This window comes from Notolabrus celidotus, chromosome 1 (genome assembly GCF_009762535.1).
Source record: "Notolabrus celidotus isolate fNotCel1 chromosome 1, fNotCel1.pri, whole genome shotgun sequence".
In the NCBI taxonomy this organism is placed as follows: domain Eukaryota; kingdom Metazoa; phylum Chordata; class Actinopteri; order Labriformes; family Labridae; genus Notolabrus; species Notolabrus celidotus.
Genome location: NC_048272.1, coordinates 22,066,216 through 22,087,787, shown reverse-complemented (window position 1 = coordinate 22,087,787; position 21,572 = coordinate 22,066,216). Strand labels below are relative to the sequence as shown.

General features: G+C 42.5%; 2 protein-coding genes across 2 annotated transcripts in view; both read right to left on the bottom strand.

Moving 5' to 3' along the window:
* stab1 (stabilin 1) overlaps positions 1 to 3,097 on the bottom strand; it is a 95,840-nt gene extending 92,743 nt beyond the window's left edge. The window contains 2 exon segments of the mRNA XM_034697436.1: positions 1,906 to 2,051; positions 2,437 to 3,097. The gene's annotated coding sequence lies outside the window, so the exon portion shown is untranslated.
* A 3,093-nt stretch (positions 3,098 to 6,190) lies between these two features.
* nisch (nischarin) overlaps positions 6,191 to 21,572 on the bottom strand; it is a 31,995-nt gene continuing 16,613 nt past the window's right edge. The window contains exons 13-28 of the mRNA XM_034684561.1: positions 20,275 to 20,467; positions 18,176 to 18,294; positions 17,824 to 17,918; positions 16,434 to 16,742; positions 15,128 to 15,441; positions 14,780 to 14,991; positions 14,207 to 14,661; positions 13,904 to 14,088; positions 13,741 to 13,801; positions 13,452 to 13,590; positions 12,820 to 12,970; positions 12,604 to 12,723; positions 12,346 to 12,507; positions 11,799 to 11,971; positions 11,301 to 11,473; positions 6,191 to 8,509 (exon numbers count right to left, since the gene is read on the bottom strand). Of these exons, the coding sequence (XP_034540452.1) occupies positions 8,182 to 8,509; positions 11,301 to 11,473; positions 11,799 to 11,971; positions 12,346 to 12,507; positions 12,604 to 12,723; positions 12,820 to 12,970; positions 13,452 to 13,590; positions 13,741 to 13,801; positions 13,904 to 14,088; positions 14,207 to 14,661; positions 14,780 to 14,991; positions 15,128 to 15,441; positions 16,434 to 16,742; positions 17,824 to 17,918; positions 18,176 to 18,294; positions 20,275 to 20,467 (3,189 nt within the window). The 3' untranslated portion in view covers positions 6,191 to 8,181. The remainder of the gene's footprint in view (positions 8,510 to 11,300; positions 11,474 to 11,798; positions 11,972 to 12,345; positions 12,508 to 12,603; positions 12,724 to 12,819; positions 12,971 to 13,451; positions 13,591 to 13,740; positions 13,802 to 13,903; positions 14,089 to 14,206; positions 14,662 to 14,779; positions 14,992 to 15,127; positions 15,442 to 16,433; positions 16,743 to 17,823; positions 17,919 to 18,175; positions 18,295 to 20,274; positions 20,468 to 21,572) is intronic.

Here is a 21,572-nt window from a genome sequence, read left to right as displayed (position 1 = left end):
GCCTGATTTGGGGAATCAATTGTAGAGGTCAGTACGTGTGTTTACTCCACCAAAACAGCCACTGCACAGATCTGACTTGAGTATGAGCTGTAGACTGTATAAATAATGGACGTAGTATCCGTGATGTCACCCAGCAGTGTCTGGACTGTTTGGAGGACGGTCGGCGGCGGAAGCCATATTGGAAATGTTGAACTCAGCATAACTGCTGTCGAGCAATTGTGACGTAAATAGGCGGGCTTTGAGCCTCCTAGCCAACAGCTACAGTGTTCCCGCCTGTCAGTCAAGTCAGCTGTGCCTCTCATAATGGAAAACTTGTAATCTTAACATCTTCTAAACTGCAGCGTTATGAAAAAAATCACGGCCCTCACAGTGTGTGTTGATAGAGAAATAGCTATTCAGACATTAACGGTTTTTTTAACCAGGCTGTAAACATGTTTATTTCTACTGTAAAGATCGTCTTCTTTGAATGGTGTGTATGTGGTTTCTGGTACTTCCGGAGCCAGCCTCAAGTGGACGCTCGATGAACTGCAGTTTTTAGCACTTCCGCATTGGCTTTAATTCTCCGCTTGGATGAAGTTTAGGCTATGACCGATTTAACACCCATTTGCAGCCCAAATGTTTGAAGGCTGACAGTGACCAGTTATTAAAACTCAATGTGTTCACGAATCGGCTCGTCATCCCTACAGCGTCTGGACGGACGCTACAACATCTATATTTTCTGTAGGACTTACTAAATATCATTCATTCTTCTGCTTGTCAGAGCCCCCGTGGTGAGAGCTTTTTAGACTCTGATCCGGACTACAGTCCTGAGCAAAGCACCTCATCGGGTCAGAGGGGACAGGCCCGAGGTCGAGCGAGAGGGGCAGTAAACAGAGTCAGGGGAAGCAGAGGCAAGGGACGGGGACTCAGAGTACACGCTGGGGAAATGTACGCGCAGGAGGCGGGCAGAACAGCAGGACGGGATTTGAATGGTTTAAAATTTTGGCACCCAAAAAACGGTGATTGGTTGTTGTTTTCCCAGGTTTACTCTGGCTGTAGATAGCAGCTTTTCTTCGCTCTTTTTTAAGAACACATTATGTATTGATTGCCATCAGGACATAAAGATCATTTTAACCAGTATAACAAAAAGTGTATCTAAATCTGATTACCAACCCCAGCTTTAATAAACATACATTTTCTTTTTCTTTTTCTATGTATGGCTTTGTCTCGATTGCAGAGAACAGCTCAGGAAGACAGGAAACATGGGAAGGGGAGAGCTGGTGCGGAGAGGCCCAGGGTTGGTGTTGGACTCAGATCCTGTGCTTTGAGGACTTAGCCTCTGTAAAGGGAGCACTAGTCTGACTACTGATCTAACCCAGCGCCCCTGTCTGTACCAAACTTAAAGTCAATCCAGTATTAAGATCCCTGAAGTCATTCCCAAGACTTCCCAGACGTGCATTTTTTCAGTAGATGTAAGAATATTATAGTCTGGACAAAATTATTGGACTGAAAAACCAATTATGCCACCGCTGAGGGCATTTTGCTCAACCTATACAAAATCCACATAAAGGTGGAGTTTGGTGGTCCTGTTTGTGACTATATTTGCACGGCCTGGTTAACACTGCTACTGGAGTCTGGATTTTACTCAAATATGAGAGTTTAGACTGACAAAAAGAGGGATTTCTTTTCGGCCAAACAAAGATAAATCAAGTTGCCTAATCGTTCTGCAGAGTCAGCACATGCATGAGTGTCATGCAAAGTTTAAACTGCTGAAACATGGTCTCACATCTTTGATACCTTGAGATTGTCTCTATAAATCCAAACATTGCTTAAGGACACCCTGATAATTGTTATCTTTGAATGTTGCATAACACACACACACACACTTTCACACACATACAGTGCACGCAGTCCCTCCCTGCTGACCTGTTTAAAAAGTCTGAAAAACATGAATTGTTGGGATGGAGAGGGAGAGGGTGGTGGAGGGGGGGCCTGTGCCAGAGGTCGTGGTTGTCTCTCTGCCCATGTCCTGGTGACCGTCTCAACCTCCACAAATGCCTCCAATCAGCACTCTGAGCCGGAAAACAGCAGAGCAGACGAGAAAAGCCATGAAAGATAAGAGGAAGTGAGAAAGGATTTACTATCAGTGTCACATCCTGCTGGTCATCCCTGGTGTCTCTCTGCTCCAAATGTTTACTAAAGCAAACTTTATTAAACTTCATTTAACAGAACATCCAGAACATTACATCAATAACACCCTGCTAAAATAACATATCTTTTCTGTTTTATTAACGGTGCTTTCACCCTCAGTTTAGATAATGACCTTTTCATCTCTTGTTTACTTAAATCCAATACAATGCATGCATCTTTTTAAATGCAGAAAGGTTTTTTGACAGCTATCCATCATTAAAAAAAAATCTTAAGCACTGTACTGTTAATAAAATAGCTCAAACTTACCTCCATGATCAGGTTCAATTCTTTGCTTATCACCTTCTTCTTTGTAAAGATTTTACTGCTTCATAATTTAGTAGTTTTTTTTAGCTGCTTACATGAATTTTTAAATAACTTGATAAAATGCTACCACACTAAACCACCAGCCAAAATGAATCAATGGGTTTCTAAACTTAACTGTCAAGTGATATGGACCAAATGCAGTTAGCTGCTGAATGTATCTGTTAGCTAACAAGCGTTTCAGCTGCTGAGCTTACATAAATAATTAAACTTAACTAACGTACGACATGCTAAATTAGGTTAAATTACCTGAATAAAACTGAACACAACCAAACATTACCTTAAGATCTGTCCTGTTAGCTAAGAAGAAGCACATTTTAAGCTAGGTTAACAGGCTAGCTGACAGGGTTGTTGCTATTCTGAAACAAACACTGATCACTCAAACAAAACGTTTTTACTGCCAAATGAACTGGTAGAGTATTAACACTTAATTAGACTTTAAAGTATCGTATACAAACCTTTGTGCTGCTTCCCCATATGAAACTGTTAGCTACCATAAAGCGTAAAAGCTGTCTGAAATGTTAGTTCAACTAAATGAACATATTTTCTGATTGATTTTAAATACAGTGAAGATGCATTAATGAAACGTTTATCACGCTAACTAACATATCGAGTACTATATCTTCCCTGAATTGTATTAGCTGCTTTTAAAAAGTAAGCTAGCTGCTATCAATGTGTTAGCCCGTTAGCTAAGCTGTTTCAGCTAGCTTACCTGATCTGCCACATGAAGAACACTGTAAAAGCTGTCTGAAGTGTTAGTTCAACTAAATGAACATATTTTCTGATTTTAAATAGAGTGAAGATGCTTTAATAAAACGTTTAACAAGCTTACTAACATTTTGAGTTCTGATCCGCCCTGAATTGTATTAGCTGCTTTGAAAAAGTAAGTTAGCTGCTATCAATTTGCTAGCATGCTAAGCTCAGCTTTTTCAGCCTTTAAACTATATTGAGCTTTAAACTGAGCTTCAATACATGTACAAATCTAACCAGGACGAATATATGACTATTCTTGTTACACTAACTGTCCAACATAAAGAGTGCAAAACTAGACTGCTAGCTTACCAAACACAACCTGCTAACTAATGCACCATTCAGTTTTAGCTTGTCCTTTGTTTTATGTCATTACTCAAAGCTTTTATGGTGTGATTTTATTTAATTTTAGCTCTGAATTTAAGGGTCTATTTTATAAGTTTGTATGTTTTTAAGTTTTTATTTCTTTTTATTTTGTATCATTTCCTTTTGCTTTGCACTTCTTGTTTTTATTGCCCACTGTAAAGCACTTTGTTACATGTATAGGAAAGTGCTATATAAATAAAGTATTGTTATTATTATTAGCTACTAAACTGAACTATTGCCATTAAAAGTTGTGTGGGCTGCTGCATGGTATAGTTAACTAACCTGAAAACACAGTTATCAGTTTTAACAGAGTTTGTGAACTGAACTGACATGGGGAGTTTAACTGAAACACACTTGAGAAAAACAAAGTGAACCTCTAAATATAAATATGCCATGTGAGTCAACCTAAACCAAACTACTTTGGCCAGTTAAGTACATTGTTAATTTAACTATCCAACACATAGCTAAACCAAACTAGTAGCTAATGGACCAAACTGAGCAATTAAACTGAACTGTTTGCCTAAAAATGGTGCTTTATAGGTTCATAAACTGTCCCAGAAAAATGTTTTTGTAACAAACTTTTGTGACTAAATTGGACCAAAAAACAATTAATGCACATCTATGCTTGAAAACAGTCTTAGCTGCCAAAAGTATTGACCACTCTTGACTAAACTGGATGTTCATGGGTAGGGTTTATGTTAGTTAAATCCCAGTTTAAAGTCCAGATGTTATAGTGACTTTATATGAAGCTTTACTCATCAACACACCTGGTAAAAAAGTTTTAACACTAGAGTTCATTCCCAGAAGAGCGTGACACCACCACTGCACTGCTTTTCATTCAATTTTATTGACATTGTGAACATAAAACTGAGACAATCACAGCATACAGTTGGCTTTCTGAAAGTATGTGTTCAACTAATTCAACAACATAATGGAAGAACATTTTTCCACACCCCACAGTCATGTTTTATACCATTCAAAGTAAAAATATGTTCATAAGTTTTATAGATTTCTGCAACAAAAAAAAATCAATGGGATAAAACAAGCCATGACCTACCAAGGATAATTGAACTCTCTTAAAGATGTTTTCGTGCATGTTTGTCACAAGTAACCCTTGAAAAAACATATTTTTCATGTCATGTTGGCATACAAAATGCATCATCAGACACCTTTATTAGTTTCTGATCACAGGTTCGTCTCTCACATTAAAGCAGAGCCTGAGACAGAAGTACTTTCCAGTTAGTTAGCTGACCTCTTGCATCCCAGAGAGCCACTTTGAGGTTAGTTTTCCCGTTATGCTGACGAGACACTTCCTTGTACAGTATCTCTGCTCTTGGTTCGTCAAAGTGTCCCTAAAAAGGAAATCAGCTGCATTTCATGAGGAGGTCCTGCAGCAGACAGGAAATAGAGGAAGTTAAATGAGTTGAAAGGTGGCAGTGCGTTTCGTGCTGCAGAACTGCCAAGTCATCAAAACCTCAGAGCGAAGAAAGCGTAAACTGCTGACGAGGTCGTTTGGTGAATTCTTTCATGTTTTTACAATGTTTTCCAGGAAAGCTAAAGGTTTCTGACCTGATCACGAGTTCAAACAAAATAAGTAAAATCTGTCTATTGACCTAAAAAATGTGTCAACCAGTAAGATGTTTAACATTTTCCATATTTCCATCACTTATCATTTTGAATACATAACAGGCTTATGAGCCTGAGAGCACCAACTAAATTCTGAAAGGAGCTTTATTCCTTTTTTCTAAAACCAATAGCACATGTTTTTCTAGAAGAACTACATGGCAAATACAAGAAAGTACAGGCTCACAAAAAATACGTTTCAAAGCTTTTGATTCTATTAAAAAATGTAGCGCAACAGTGCTACGCTTATTAAATCAATAATACCAAATTTTGACTTTCAGGGTCTAATTTTGTTTTGCTATGTGGAGGTGATAAACGGGCCACACTGCTGCCTGCTCACAGTTATGATAATGATAGTATAAATTGTTCAAATTGTGTAGCTGCTTGAAGATTCAGTCAATCAATCTTTATTTGTATAGCATCAAATCACAACAAATGTAATCTCAAGACGCTTTTACAAAGCCAGGCATCAGTGGATTTCCAGTTTCGGAAAGCTGAAGTAAACAACGACCAAACTGATAGAACAACTGCTTCTTCAGCATCACTTATGATTTAAAAAGTTAAGAAGTGGTTTATATGGACTTTAATCATTTTTACAGCACATAAAAATGGAGTTCCCCCCGTGAAAAAAAGAAGAAAAAAGAAAAAAGCAGAACAAGCCCTGTGCATTGTGGGAAACAGTACGCAAGGCAGACTGGTCCAATGCATACAGAGACATTTTCCCGAATCAGTAGACATCCTGGAAGTTTTGGCATACTGCAGATTTTGCTCTTGTTCACATACTACATACTGAATTTTGGCAAAATCAGCACGTACTGCTAGTATTGTAGGCGATTTCGAAAACAGCCGTTTGGTTTTCAGCTTGAATTGCTGCATCAGCTGAAAAGTGCAGGCTGAGGTTAACCTGCTGATATTCAGAGGACTAAACGGTCATGGTTAAACAGGAAACAGTGCTTCATGCTGATGTTTCATTTTCACTTTAATTAAGTGGCATTCCCCTTTAACAAGACAACATGTAATGTAAACAACACTTGTGAAGAGCAGGAGGGTCCAACATCAGCTGGGTTCCCATTTGTCAATATTACTGTACAAAAAAACATAACGTATAATAAAATAAATCAAAGAAAATATAAAAAATAATACTCAATGATAATACTAAATATGCCATTTAAGAGTTCATTTTGGAAATATTAACAGGATCTTCATGTTTAGTACAAAGTCTGTGTCATGATAGAAAACATCCGTCGTTCCCCGAAGCAACAAATTATATTAATATCATATTTATAACAATATACAGTTCAATAATACTGCCCCATCAATCATAATGTGCAAGGAATAAAATGTTCAGAGAGCAGATTGTGCCGAGCAGCAGTTTGTTCATGTTCGTGTTCGTGTTCGTGTGTGTGTGTGTGTGTGTGTGTGTGTGTGTGTGTGTGTGTGTGTGTGTGTGTGTGTTATTTAAAACAACAGTCCATCATTCAGGATCGTCCTCTTGTCGCCTCGCTCAGAGTCAGACGGCACAAATGTAGAAAAAGAAAATATATAAAAGTGATTTTTTGGTTTGACGAGCGACTTCACATAAATAACGACGAGTGACTCAAACGGCTATGGAGTTCATGAGAGTGAGTTTCTGTATGAAGCTAGGCTAGTAGTTTCCCCTGAATTAGTCTTTGTGCTAAGCTAGGCTAACATAACTGACACCTGAATCCTCTCCTCTGATTTGACTCTGCAGAGGTAAGAAGACAAGAGGATCTAAGGTAACATCAATTAAAATCTAATAGAGCTCCTGTGGACTGTCTGCAGCGCCCCCTGCTGTGCAACACCTGTCTGTCTGTCTGTCTGTCTGTCTGTCTGTCTGTCTGTCTGTCTGTCTGTGTGTGTGTGTCTGTGTGTCTGTGTGTCTGTCTGTCTGTCTGTCAATAAGTAATAGGAAGATCTTCTCCATTGAGACACTTGAGGTTTTGCCAGAAGCTCCTGCTGTGTCTGCTCGACATGAGGTCACAGGCTCCTCCTCCTTCTGTCCGTCATATGTTTCTGAAGTGGACACTTAAGCGTCTTTAGGTAGTGTCATATCCCTTCAAATTTCCTTAAAGGTAAGACTACAGGCCCCAGAATGCTTCAAACTAAGTGCTTGTTGGATTGTCTGACAGCATCTACTTGTGGAAACATCTGGTCTTATAAATAAAGCTGATGCAGAAGTGCTAAAAGCTGCAGTTCCCAGAGTGTCCACTTGGGGCTGGTGGCAAAAGCTCCAGAAGCCACATACACACCCATTCTAAAAGGCCTTACAGCAGAAATAAACATGTTTACAGCCTGGTTCAAAGAGGATAGCTAATTTCTTTATCCTCATACTTTACACAGGGTTGAATCTTTCTATAAATCATACGTTTTGAAAATATTAAGGATTCAAGTTTTGTATAATCAGGTGCATGGCCGATGGAAGCTGTAACGACAAATCTGTACCAGATTCTTTGAACGGGGCTTCTTAATCAGTTCCTCTGTTATTGAAGACTTCAATTAAATACAACAATTAAAACACTGAGCCAGAGGTGAGAAGTTTAAACTTTCTTCACTGCTGTTACAACTCTCCATTAAGCCTGCTCACAGACAGAATGTAAATCCTGTTTACTTGACGCCACATCAGAATCAGGGATTTAATCCTCTGTCTTAAACATGACGTCTCGTACCTGCATGCCTTCATTAAAAGACTAAAAGTGTGCTCTGTTATCCCTGCTTCATTAATTCATCACACTTTGAGGATCTACAAACTGCTTCATCTTCAGACGTGGTCAGACAACTTTGAACAAGCTGCTCAGTTTGAAGCACACGAGGCCTCTGAAGCTTTAAAAGTCCTAAAAGTTATAAATTATCCTTGCCATACACCGACTCCATCCTCCACTGGCCTACGAGATGCTCAAGAGACGCCACTTAGTTGTCTTCCCCGACTACCAATCAGCCTGTGAGCTCCACAGGAAGCTCCCGGCTGCACAGCACCTCCCACTGGCGAGCCAGGAGTGAGATCAGCCGCTCTCTGCTGTCGGCTCCCGGGACAAACACACACCACTGGACCTCGCCCTCTGCTCCTCCGCTGGCTGCTCCCCCTCTTGGTGGAGTCTCCTCTGCTCCGGCTGCGAAGTGGTCCATGGTGAGGTGGCAGAGCAGGTCCGGGCCCGGGAGATCATCGAACACCAGAGTCAGAGCCTGAGGGTAGGTCTGGTATCCGAGCAGGACCCGGTCGAGGTCGCGGATCCTCCGGGCTTCACGCAGCTGGTACCGCTCCCTGCAGGAGGATGAGAAGGAGGATGAGAAGGAGGATGAGAAGGAGGATGAGAAGGAGGATGAGAAGGAGGAAGGGGAAGACCAAGCTGTTAAAAGTCATCACAAACAGCCAAAGCATCTCCTCTTACACAACAAACCAAATATTCTTTGAGTGCTCAGGATTATTGATCACATTTGAATGTAACAACCAGGTGATCAAATCATCTGCAACAAGACTTCAGTGAGTCCGCCTGAATCCCTCTGAGATTAAAAACAGCTGAACTAGTGATCAACAGAAGCCGCTCTGCTTTACTAAAGTCCTGTTTTTTACGTTGTCCTGTCAGAGTCAGAGCAAACGGAGAGATGTGATATGCCGGGCCCACAGGAGTCATTTAACAGCCTCTTAAAATGTGCTGCAGGAAGAACAACAGATAGAGCAGTTTCACCGAGCTGCAGCCCAGAGACAGAGAACATCTGCATGATACAGGTGGTTTGAACTTGATGCTCGTAAAGATTAAGTTTGAAAACTGGCTGGATTTGCCTCCAGGGCCCAATCTCAATGTCCTCCCTGAGTCCTTCTTGACTGAACTGACGTCAGCTTGAAAGTGACTGAGGACAGGAGGCTGTAAGGACTCAAAACTGTATATCTTGGAATCGGACATCACTTTGAGACTTCTCATGTAACCTGCATGACTTCACCAGCTCACAATATTAGGAATTTTTATTGCACAATTTTTACTTTCCTCAAATTCAAGGCTCTTAAGGGACGACAGACGTGATCCAGGCTCTTACCGTACAGACTGCTTAACCACACAATTTAAAATATATAAATAGGCTATATAACTATAAATATATATATTATACTGAATACACATATGTGTGAAGATAAACAGATTAAGGCTTTTTTCTATTTGTATACTAAAAGGTAGCTTTCATGCTTCTTTTTTACTGTCGCACTTTTCTGATTTCATGTTATGGCGTTCGTTTTCCCTTCCATGCTCGCCAGGGAATCCCGTATTTCACATCACACTGCTATGAACTCTGGATAATTCACTTACGCTAAGCCTAAAAAAATGCCCACTTACGGAAAGTCAAAAAGTCAGTGAGAGATCCCTCACACACTTGAAGATTTGACAGTGGGACAGCCCTAAGCCCTCGGACTTAGCGGGAACGCACCTCAAAGTCAGTGAGTGCTTGAGGGTGGACATTGAGATTGGGCCCTGGTCTCTCTTTCTCTTTGGTTTATCTCCTTCCTCTGTCTGCTGCACACCTGAGTGCTATCAACTCCTAGCTGAGGGGGAGGTAGTGCAGAGAGTCTCTCTGACGCGCTGAGCAGCTCCAGGAGGAGGTTTGTTTTCCTCCTTACCTCTTCTTTTCCCAAAGAAGGTTTTGTTTTAGATTGTTGGGTTTTGTTATTTTAGTCTAGCTATCTGTCTTATATTTTCATAGGTTTAGTTTATGGTCCCTGGTTAGTTTAGGGTTGAGGTGCTGGGAGGGTCAGTCCATTACGCAGTTGGCCCAGTGCCTTACCATCTTTTGTTCTTTTAGGCCGGGGTCTCCAGTCCTCTTTGTTTCTCTTGTTATTGTTTTCTTGATTTGGAATACTTTGAGGGTTTCATTTCTGTAAATAAAGTTTAAACTTCCTCTTACTGTGCTTTACTCAGGAAATATTCTCAAAAATGTGAATGAACTGAGAGGAACTAGTCCAGAACATGAAAGAGGAACGGACAGTTCAGTTATTTATTGCTCAAACTTAAATATTAACAGGTGCAAACAGCATCCATAAAGTGCTGTAACACAGGATCAAAGGAAAATAAAATGGACTAAGTATCCGAGTTATAAAAATATGGATCATTGCACACCTTATATGAAATTATTAAAGGAACTGTATGCCACTTTTTAACTGTATTAATAAGACTTCGACTTCACTCTGAAGTTTAACTCCCACACTAAGCCTGGATCAGAACCATAGACTGTAGGATACATGGATGTAATATCCGTGACGTCACCCATCTGTTCCTGAAGCGCTGTTTTGAAGCCGATCGTCAGCCATAATGGAAATGCTGAACTCAACCTAACTTCTGTAGAGCTAGTGTGAGGTAAAGAGGCAGGCCTTTAGCCTCCTCGCTAACAGCTACAGTGTTCCTGTCAGTCAGTCAAGTCAGCCATGCCCTTATTTGGGCAAAACTCCTGAGTTTAATAAAAAAAATAACGAGTTAGTTTAAACCAGGCTGTAAACATGTTTATTTCTGCTGTAAAGATTGTCTTCTTTGAATGGGTGTGTATGTGGTTTCCGGTGTTTCTGCAGCTAGACTCTAGTGGACGCTCGAGGAACTGTAGTGTTTAGCACTTCAGCATGGGGTTCACATTTTAAGAGCGGCAGTTGCTGCTAGATCAGAACTTGAGCCTTATTGTTGAGTCACTAATAGATAATAATTCTGATCTCTTTGTTTTAAAGCTTCAATGAACTCAGACATCAGTTGTTTACTTCCTGAGTGCATCGTGTTCCCTTTGACCGAACTTTCTACACGTCACACAGCCCGTTGTGTCTCCTTTTCTTCCTCTTTTCCTGCTGCAGACAAGCACAAACCCGGGTTAATTTTTTTTTTTACTTCCTACCAAAAATAAAGCTCTGCTGCAATCAGGGGAGAGGGAATGTTTCTCTGATTCTTACAGTTTGATCCTAGCCTGACCCTGACCCTGTAGTTCCTCCCTGTTATTAATTCTGCTCTTGAATGACCCTCCTGGATAAAAAGGAGGTAGGCGTTTTGAAAATGTGTGACAGAGAAGGGCAGGGCTGCCCGTGTGTTCACCTCGATGGAGGCTCTTTGGCGAAGTCAGGCAGAGGATAGCTGACGTAGTCTTCATCCAGCAGGAACACGTCAGTGCTGGTGAGGATCAGAGTCCTGGGCTGGAGGACAGGAGATGGAGGGATCTGACCTGACAGAGAGGAGCTTTGGCTGGGGAGACTGCTGGGGATCTGGACCTGGAGACAGAGACCAAAGCATGTAATTTATTAACCTAGTCCACTGTTAGGGGCTCTAAACAGAAGCAAATACAAAAACCTGGATATCTAAACCTCTGATTACTGATCTGTTTGCAAGTGAGAGAAGGTTTTAAGCACTTTCATAACTATTTCATCTATTCTTTAAGTCCACAATACAAACTTACACATATATCAGATACAGAGCAACATTCACTTGACTACTACAATTGGCCTTTTTAACTCTGGAGAAATTCTGTTGCTCCTTAGCTGCAGAAACAGTCTAAGCATGCACCCCCCTCTTAAATCACAGTTAATAAGTCTTCACCTGAAAGACCAGCAGGTACAGCAGGACATTAAAGGAGCGTGAGTTAGAGGATGCTGCGCTAGCTGCAGTCTTCCTCTCTGCCACGATGAAGGTCAGATCTCCCATCTCCTCCTCGCTGGGATAAATGAACTTCACCCTGCTGCTGTGGACCAGCTCGTAGTTCTGCATCTTACCTGCGGGGGGGAGACAAAATCCAATCAGTCAACACACATCAGAGTAACAGATAGGATTGGTCTTTGAGTCCAGACTCAAATTTCAAGTTTTAAAACATTTCTGTTGGAACTTTTTGGACCTTTGGACAAATAAATATATAAATATTCAAATTCAAGTTTAAAATGGTTTCTGGGTGAAATATAGATTTTTGTGAGGTCCAGAAACCTCTTCTAATTTAGTGTGTAAGCCACATGCCTGCCAAATGTAATTAGTTATACATAAATACAAAGTGTAGAGTGTAAAGCATTTATTTATCAGCAGGTTGTTGAGGTACTATCTGATGTCAAATACATTTTAAATCCCTGACAAACGGCGTCTCAGCGTGGCGTCTCACCTGTGTTTGTGTTGGTGAACTGCGAGTAGAAGTCCTGATCTGACGGCTCAGGAGGAGGAAGCTGCTGCTGCAGGCTGAGAGCCGACATCAGCTCCTGGAGGAAGACGCCCGTCCCGTAACTGTCCCTGCTGAGACAGCACACAATGTGATCGGCTGAGCGACCTGTAGAAACAGAGAGAGGGGTTCATTCAGTGAGGGGTTTGTATCTGTTTGACTTTTGTAAGCGCTGAAAGTTTGTTTGTGTGTTCATCCACTGACCTACGACCCTGAAGTACTGATCGAACAGTCCCACGTTAACAGAGAGCAGATCAGACAGTCTGATGGACAGACAGCAGCACAGAGTGACGTCAGGATCTCTAGAGTCCATCGTGTCCAGCACTGACAGAAACAGAGAGATGAAGTCAGATAGAAATGAAAGATATTTAATAAAACTCAAAGACTGCGGAGACATCTGACTCTGACTCCTTATCCTACCTGAGTGATGCCCAAGCGTGGAGGCAGAGTCTTCTAAGAGGAAGTAGATTGTGTCAGTGGAGAGCAGCAGACAGCAGGTGAGTTCAGACTCTGGAGACTTGTAGAGAACCACAGACAGCCACAAGACCTGTCGCACCTCCTCCGCTTCTGACTGATATCAGAGAGAAAAAACATGGAGATGGAATTTCTACTGATTACAGAAATGATGAGAGATCGATACTGAGGGAGAAAGGAGAGCTCTGACTCAGAAATAAAAAAACATACTGGGCTTTATCACAGTTTATAAATAATCTAGAAGAATAAATTCAAGTAATCTGATCATTTCTATATAACAGAATGATGTAGAAGTTGTGCACAGCAACTTTCTTTGAGGTGACTTTTTTGTCTTGACTCGTAGTTTGCACTCCATTAAGGTCATTTTGTTGTCTCTAACTTTTTGACTTTTCACAGATTGACATTTTAAGACTAAAGACTTCTGAAACTTTTTGCCATTTCATGATATTCAAGAGAATTCATTTTTAAAGGAAATAATCAGAGACTGTTGATCAGCAAATTTTTTGTTTTTCAATTTGCAAACAAGCTGCTCAACATCATTGCATACACAGACACAAGTATGTTTGTGTGTGTCCTACCATCGCTATGTATTTGTTGAAGTAGGCCATAAGGTCCTGCCCTTGGAGCTCAGACAGGAGCTTCAGTCCAGGGGAGAGACCTGGCAGGAGGTGGGAGGAAGGTTGGTTATCCTCCAGCTGTGGGTGTGAGGAGTCCCAGCTGAGGAGGAGGAGGATGAGGAGGAGGAGGAGGAGGAGGAGGAGGAGGGTTTAAAAACATGCGACTGTTGACTACTACAAAGTAACTGAATAATTATGGTAAACGCAGGACAGAGGAAGTAACCAAGGATGGACCTGACTCAAGTCTTACCTGTTGGTGCTGTTTGATTTCCTACTTTTACAGCAGCACTGATCTCTGGATCTGCAGCAGCCTGAGAACAATAAAGGGTTAACACTTTTTAAAAGCCAGCAAGGTTCTGAGTGAACAACTATTAAAGAGACTGAAGGTCTATGAGCAGTCAGTGGGTCTTCACCTGGTGGGTGTTGTCCTTGGTGTGGGCAGGACGTGCAGGGCCGGTGCAGAGCGACCACCTTCAGCCCCTCTAGAGAGGCTCTCCGCTGGCTCAGCTCCCCCAGGAAGGAGCTCCTGTCGTGGGCCAGAGGGAAGAGCAGCAGCAGCTTCTGATCGCCCAGCAGCAGCTCCACACCGTGTTTACACCTGAATGTGACAGTCACAATGAGATCAATAACTCCTGAAAACAGAGCGATATGTGAAGGTAATGTCACAGAAGAACTCATAAACACAGTTCAAACATTACTCATTCACAGCTTCTAACCTGTGCTGGTGTTTCCGGTCCGTGCAGGTGGAGTCGCTGGCTCTGTCCCCGACCTGGGAGGTTCTCTCTCTGGGGTGAAGAACCACGGACCCCAGCGGGACACGGATCAGCCTGCACCGGGAGGAGTAGTTGGAAGAGGAGGAGGAGGAAGGTTGGTGAAGGTTAGCATTCTTCTGCTTTCTTTCTTCCAGCTCTCTGAAGTCCACCTTCAGCACCCAGATGTGTCGGTGGGTGAGAAAGAGGAGAACGGGGAGGCTGGACTCCTCGTTCTTGGGTAGAATGTCAGACAGGATATGATGGGTGTCTTTGGCGGAGGAGTGGAGGAGGAGGAGGAGGTGGGCAGGATAGCCTCCTTTGGCTCCCTGACTCTCCTCTAGCTCCCAGGAGTTGATGAGTGAGCGGGGGAGGAGCTGAGGAGTGTGTGAGGGCCTCAGGTCAGTCTGAGGGTCTGCTGCCTGGAAAACAGGAGAAGGGTTTTAATTTTCAAGTTGCAAAGAGTCTACAGAAGCAAGAAAGAGAGCACAGTACGTCTGCAGGAAGCGCTGCCAGGACTTTAAGCATCTGCTCTCTGACCTGGATCAGTCTCGTCAGCTCGTCTCTGGTCTGCTGGAGCTCCTCGTACTCAGAGAAGATGAACCACTGGGTCGGTTCGTCTTGGCAGCCGAATGCGAGGCAGGAATCAGGGAGCTCTGCTCGGAGGGAGAGCAGGAGCTGGGAGTGTGGCAGCAGGAGCTCCACCTGCAGGCTGGACAGAACCTCTTTGACGGAGGCAGCTGGATCCTGGTCTGAGAACAGGAGACCAGATCGTGGTGAATCAATCAATACTGCAGACGCACATAATAACTCTTCAAACTCAGATAAAGAACATCAATCAAAGCTTTTATCACACTTCAGGGTTCACTGAGACTGATGTTTGCTCACCTGCGTCTGGATTGGTCCAGGTGAAATCATCTTTGAGGCACAGGAGTCCCAACTCCCGCTCCGTCAGCACCAGACAGGCCCTCCTCTGCTCCACCTCCTCCTTCACCTGAACACAGTAGCACCACAGAACCCTGCTGACCTTCACCACCTCCTCCTCCTTCTCCTCCACTTCCTCCTCCTCTTCACACAGCCCCTCCTGGTGGCTGACCTGCTCCTCTGCAGGAGGAGCAGTGAGCGATGTGGAGGAAGAGCAGACGGACTCTTCAACAGAGTCATCCAGACCCATCTCAAAGTATCCGTCCCTGGAGCCTGGACTGGATTAACAAGTTCAACAACTTTGAGAGCATTTTAAAATCTCAGACATGTGCTTTGGAGGATCCTAGAAACATAACATTATGATCTGGGGAATTTAGGAATCAAAGAAAATTTAAGAGGACTTCTTAAAAATCCTTGACCTCCAAGAAATCGGATTATAAATCGAGGAGTGATGACAAAAATAGGAATTCTGTAAGAGACTCAAAAAAATCTGAGGCAACTGTGGTTAATCGGAGATTTGGTGAATATCTCTTATTACTCGGCTCTCTTACTGATCTTCCAGCTGTGTAAGATGCTTGATTCTGATTGGTCAAAACTACTTGACAACGGTTTTCACTACCATGAGCAACTCCAGAGGCAAACTGATCACACGTCATGTCAAATCAATCCACGGAAAAGAGTTCCGGCACATTTAGCTTCTGCTTGTTGACACCATAGACCGTAAGGTGAGGTAAAACCGTTAGCTTCCATTAGCATCAAAACAATGTGACTAAATCGTTGTTTCGGTTAGCATGGTAACTCTGTATTTTTAGAGCTCTAGGAACCTACAGGGAAACTCAGAGACAACTTAACTAATTGGGAGGCTAGGGGAACATCTAAGAGACGTAGAAACAAGATGAAATCATCAAAACTAAAGGGACTTCTGAAGGATTTGAAAAACTAGAGCAGTGTGGTCGTTTCAGGAAATCTGTAAGGGACTCTCAGGGACCTTCAGGGTAGGCGTTTTCAGAACTATCAATAAAGTTTAGAATCCCAGAAACCTGAGGAAACATCAGGGAGTCAGTGAATGCAACCTCAGAGGATCCCTTATAACACTGATGACTTTTAGGACTTCCAGAAACCAGTTTTAAGAACGTCGACCATTGGGGGAAAAGCCTAAATTGTTGCTGAAATTTGTAGCGGATCATAGATTAAGTAGAAGTTAAGCGGATCATAGAAACACACAAAGAAACTGGGACTCAGAGTCTGAGCAAGCAGCTGGTGAAATTACCTGGGAATTTCCACCTCAGTGACTTCAACATGGGACTGAACCTCTCTGGTGTTTTCAGGCCTCTTCTCTTCCCTCTCCCTCTCCCTCTCCTCCTTCGTCTCTTCCTCTTTCTCTTCCTCCTCCTTCTTCTGTATCCTCCTCTCCTTCAGGTTGGAGCTGAGCAGAAGGGAGAGCTGGGTAGTGAAGTCTTTGTTGGAGGAGGAGAGGGAGAGCAGGTGAGTAGGAAGAAGAGGATATGAGGCTGAACTGCAGATGGAGCAGGTTGTTTCCACTGGTCTGGAGGAAGAGGAGGAGGAGGAGCAGGCAGAGCTGGAGGAGAGAGAAAGAGAGAGTTGTTGTTTTAGTTAATGAACAGAGTGTGAGACGGTTTGGTTGAACACTGTTAGTCGTGTTAGCTCCTCCTGATTCTGCACATCCTCTAACAGCCCACAGCTTCTTGCAGCAGCAGGGAGGCTTTAAGGGCCACCCGTGCTTCAGGGGCAGTGATGCAAAAGTTGATAAAACAGTTTGAGATGCCACAGAAGATGTTTAAGCAGCAGGAGTTCAGCTCTTTAACTTCGAGCATTAGATAAACAGCTGTTTGGTTTTGAGACAGGCTTGCAGCAGTGTTTGCTCTCTTCAGCAGGACCTAACTTGTCTGCACGGGTGAGAAATGCAATAAAAACGTCCCTGGCTTTTTATCTTTTCACCACTTTAGTTGATTTAAAATATTCAGACACCCTCACTTTGCGTTTTTTTTTTAGATGTAGTTGGGTTAAGCTCAAGCAGCAACCTCCGGTCTCAAAATAAGAAGCCCATGCGGAAGTGCTATTAACAGCAATTTCCTCGAGAATCTGCTTGAGGCTGGCTGCAGAAACACCAGAAACCACATACACACCAATTCAAAGAAGACAATCTTTACAGCCTTAATAAACATGTTTACAGCCTGGTTCAAAAAACGGCTTGGCTCTACGTAGCTAATTTCTCTATCAGCACACACTGTTCAGGGGGATGAATTTTTTTATAACATGACGGTTCAGAAGATATTAAGACTTCGAGTTTTCGCCCAAATAAGAACATGACTGACTTGACTGACAGGCGGGAACACATAGCTGTTGGCTAGGAGGCTTAAACCCCACCTCTATACGTCACACTCTGCCTGGTTGAGTTCTGCTTTTCCAATATGGCTCCCACCGTCGATTGGCTTCAAAATAGCGCTCAGGAACAGATGGGTGACAGATACTACGTCCATTATTTGTACAGTCTATGTATATGGGACTATTTTTAAAAACTGTAAATAATTTTAGATCAATAAATTAATCTTTAATCAAGTTTTTTGACAAAGTGTTTGCATTTTAAGTGAGTAGCTGGGTAAGATGAAGTGGTGGAAGTGCTTCAATGTAAAACTTACCAGACAGAAACAGAAGAAGTCGCAGCATTAGTGTCAATATTTGTAGGAGTGTCACAGTGTGTGGGTTCAGACAGACTAACAGCAGGTTGTTGTACCTGGAGAGAGAAACACATGATGCAACATTAAAGCTCCTCACATTAAACTGGAAGACCTCCAAGAATGATCAAGCTGTCTGACCCTGGAGGAAAGTTTAGGACTGATGCACTAGAGAGCATCTTTAAGGATTTTTGAACAGTCTCCGCCCCCTCCATCCCTCCCATCCAATCACACTGCTTCTCTTTCCCCAGCTACTTTCCTCTCCATGATAACACCCCCTCCCTCCCCTCCCTGGTGTTTCAGGTGTGTTTCTGACCTGCACGGGGTCAACAGACAGGAGGTGTGTGTTTGTGTTAAAGCTTGCAGGGGGCGCTGCAGCGTCCACAGGAGGGAGGACACTGGGGGGGGCGGGGGCTTCTTCTCTGCTCGTCATTTCTGAAACAGGAAAACAAAATGATCAGTGACAACATGATGAGAAGAGGAGGATCTTTCCTAAAACAAATCTGTGATAAATATATGTGCAAACTTTGAACTATAATAAACACAATCATAATCAGAGAATTTTAATATTTTCAAATTTTAAGGACACTTTCCCTAAATTGTAATTTGCATTTTTACACACTTATATACACCAAACTTTTAACCAATTGCTCAAGAACACTTACAACCCAGGTAAACAAATGAAACATTGATTCCAGAAGACAGTCTCACCCTGTAATACTAAACAGACGTTAAAAACATTGACATGCATTCAGTTATTTCTGTTCGACTCTGTCGATCAGTGTGCAGCCTGCTTTAAGCAGAACAGATGTTAAATGTTACAGAGGGGGGTTAGAGGGCTGAAGCAGGGCGTCATATGACCTGAATCTGTTTGTTAGTTTGTCAGTAACTCATTATTAGTTATTATTAGTTATACTCTGGCAGCTGTTTGTTAAGCCGTCACTTGGTCTGTATGAGTTTCACTGCTCAGACACACATCTGTTAATTGAAGCACTCGAATCCTGATCAATCTTCAGAATATTTGCATATTTTTCAGCACAAAATTTGTTACGACCTTTGACTGTATTTAAAGATAGACAACAGGTTACCAACTCTTCATGTTCAACAAAGATAAATACTCAAATACATACATTTTTATTTTTAAGTTAGAGTCTCAGCAGATGTGTGTCTAATACGAGTCTGGTCCTGCTGAAGGTTTCTGCCTGTTAAAGGAAGTTTGTCCTTGCCACTGTAACTTGCTAAAAGTACTCTGCTCATGGTGGATTAAGATGAGATCAGACTGAGTCCTGTCTGTAAGATTGGACTGGATCTTACCCTGTCTTGATGTTGAGTCTTTGTTAATAATGGAACATAGCGTACGGTGCATAAATCAGCATGATAAGAGTTGACTATAATGACAGAAACTAAATTTATTTGACTGCAGCGAGTAAAGAGGAGGAGCTCAAAAAGGCTCGGCTTCACCTTTGAGAAGCTGTCATGTTGTCCATGTTTCTATACAGTCTATGGTCATAACTTGTGCTTGCAGCATTAAAACTCTGATATCGGACTTCAACCAGATCCGTGTCATCCGTCAACACCCTAGGGTCCTGCTCCGTCAGACAGCTTGAGTCATGTGACCGAGGTTTTCCCACAGTAATTACTGAATCAAGAATTTTCCTCCTCCTCTCCTTATCCATGTTTTCTTTCTGGTCCTCTGAAAACCTCTGACCTGTTGACTCCAGGCCTGGCTCCGCTCATCATGACAGTTTGTTGTTGTAGTTAAGTGAAATACGATCTGGTGATAACACAGAGTGTTTTATTCTGAAAATTAACCGGATGGTTTCATTTTGTTTTGGTGCCTGACTTCCTGTCCCGCTCCATCTGCTCTGTTGAGATTGGTGCGTCGTGCTCCGCATTCCAGCAAAAATAGAAGTCTTGTGTATCTGATCCGGAGGGCTCCGACCTGCCGGATCAGAGACGCAGCTGGAACGCAACGGAGCAAATCCAGTGGAAGTTAACACATTGACTAGAATGGAAACCTATCATATCTGGTGCTATGAAGGATCGGACACGGATCTGTGGGTTGCGAGAGTTAAAAGTTTTAGAGGCTTTGACAAACTTTTAAGCTATTAGTTGATTGTTGGGATTAAAGCTGGCCTGTTCAGTCAGCGTACGGCTCAATTATCAGCTCTGTCACTGTCATCTAACTGACTTCACAATCTGCAGATTAATTGATGATGTAAACATTAAAGGTGGAAGCTAAGCAAGCACAGTCAGCAGCTTCTCTTGATTTGGGTCTTCACCTATTTTTCATCCAGACAGGAGCAGGGAAACTAAGTCCTCTGTCTGCTCCCTGCCTTCAATCAGAGATGAAACCCCTGCCCCCTCCCTCCCTCCCTCCCTCAGCCCTGCACAGCCTGATACATACATGATTACCTTGGCTGGGGCAGGCAGCCTGCTGGGCCGGGCAGGTAGAGGAAGAAGAGGAGGAAGAAGTAGAAGAAGAGGAGGTAACAGCAGGAGGAGCAACAGCAGAAGAGCAGCGGGAGGAGGAGGAGGAGGTGGGAGGAGATGAGGAAGAGGAGAGGTGAGGAGGTGCAGGTGCAGACAGCCTGGTCTCCTCACTGATCTGACGAGAGGACAGAGAGGAGGAAGCCTTCAGAGAGCAGCAGTCACCTTCGTCATCGAGCAGATCACATCCTCCAACCTGCAGCCAACAGCTCGATCAGCAGCAGAGGAACGCCTCATTCAGATTTTAAAGACATGGTCCGAGTGTGTGAGGTCGTTTAAAATATTTAACCGTGTGTGAAGTCATGCTTTGCTTTCTCTTTTTACTCGTATCATCCTTTTTAACGTCTCCTCACAGCTTCTTTTCAGAGTCTTTCTTTATGGTCTTATCAATCAGTATTGATGAGTCCTTGATGAGTCATTTGAAATGTATTCATGTCTTCATAAATAACTTTACAGGGCCTTATTTGAGAATGGCGCTATATCAGAAACTTGCTTTTCTATATCTTGTGACTCAGGTGAGAAGTTCTGCTTCGGTTCTTTTAAAATGTTGCGCAATCAGATCATCTTAAATCAACAATTTGCCGTTTTTAATCTTCTGAAAACTCTTTAAATGTACTTCTCAGTAGATATTATAACAGAATACACAGAAATACAAAAATAAGCTCATGTGTGGACATCCAGCTGCTCCGTGTTTTAAACAGAAGGCTTGAAAGACGCAGTTTAAAGCTCCTGTAAAGAACTTTTAGTTTGTGTGGCCTTTGCTTTAGTTGTAACTTTCTATTTTTGATGTGAGCCGTAGCCCCCCACCCTTTTTTTTTCCCTCCTCTTTTATTTAGTTATTTTTTGTGTGTTTGGTTAGGTTGTCTTTGTATAGTTTGCTCTGTGTATTATTATGTTTTCAATGCTGTCACTATAAGGAAGTGTAAAACGTACACTGTCTACTAACTACCCGGATGTCGTACTGATTCGGGAAAATTTCTCAGTATGCATCGGACCAGTATCCCTCGGGTACTGTTTCCCATAATACACAGCACTAAAGTTACGCTTCTTCTTTTTTCCGTATATGATGGGGCACTTTGTTTTTAGGAGCTGTGAAAATTATTAAATTCCATATAAACCACTTCTTAACTTTTAAATCTTACTTGGATGCTGAAGAAGCAGTTTAGCTATCAGATTGGTCGTTGTTTACTTCCACTTTCAGGAACCGGAAATCGAGCAACGCC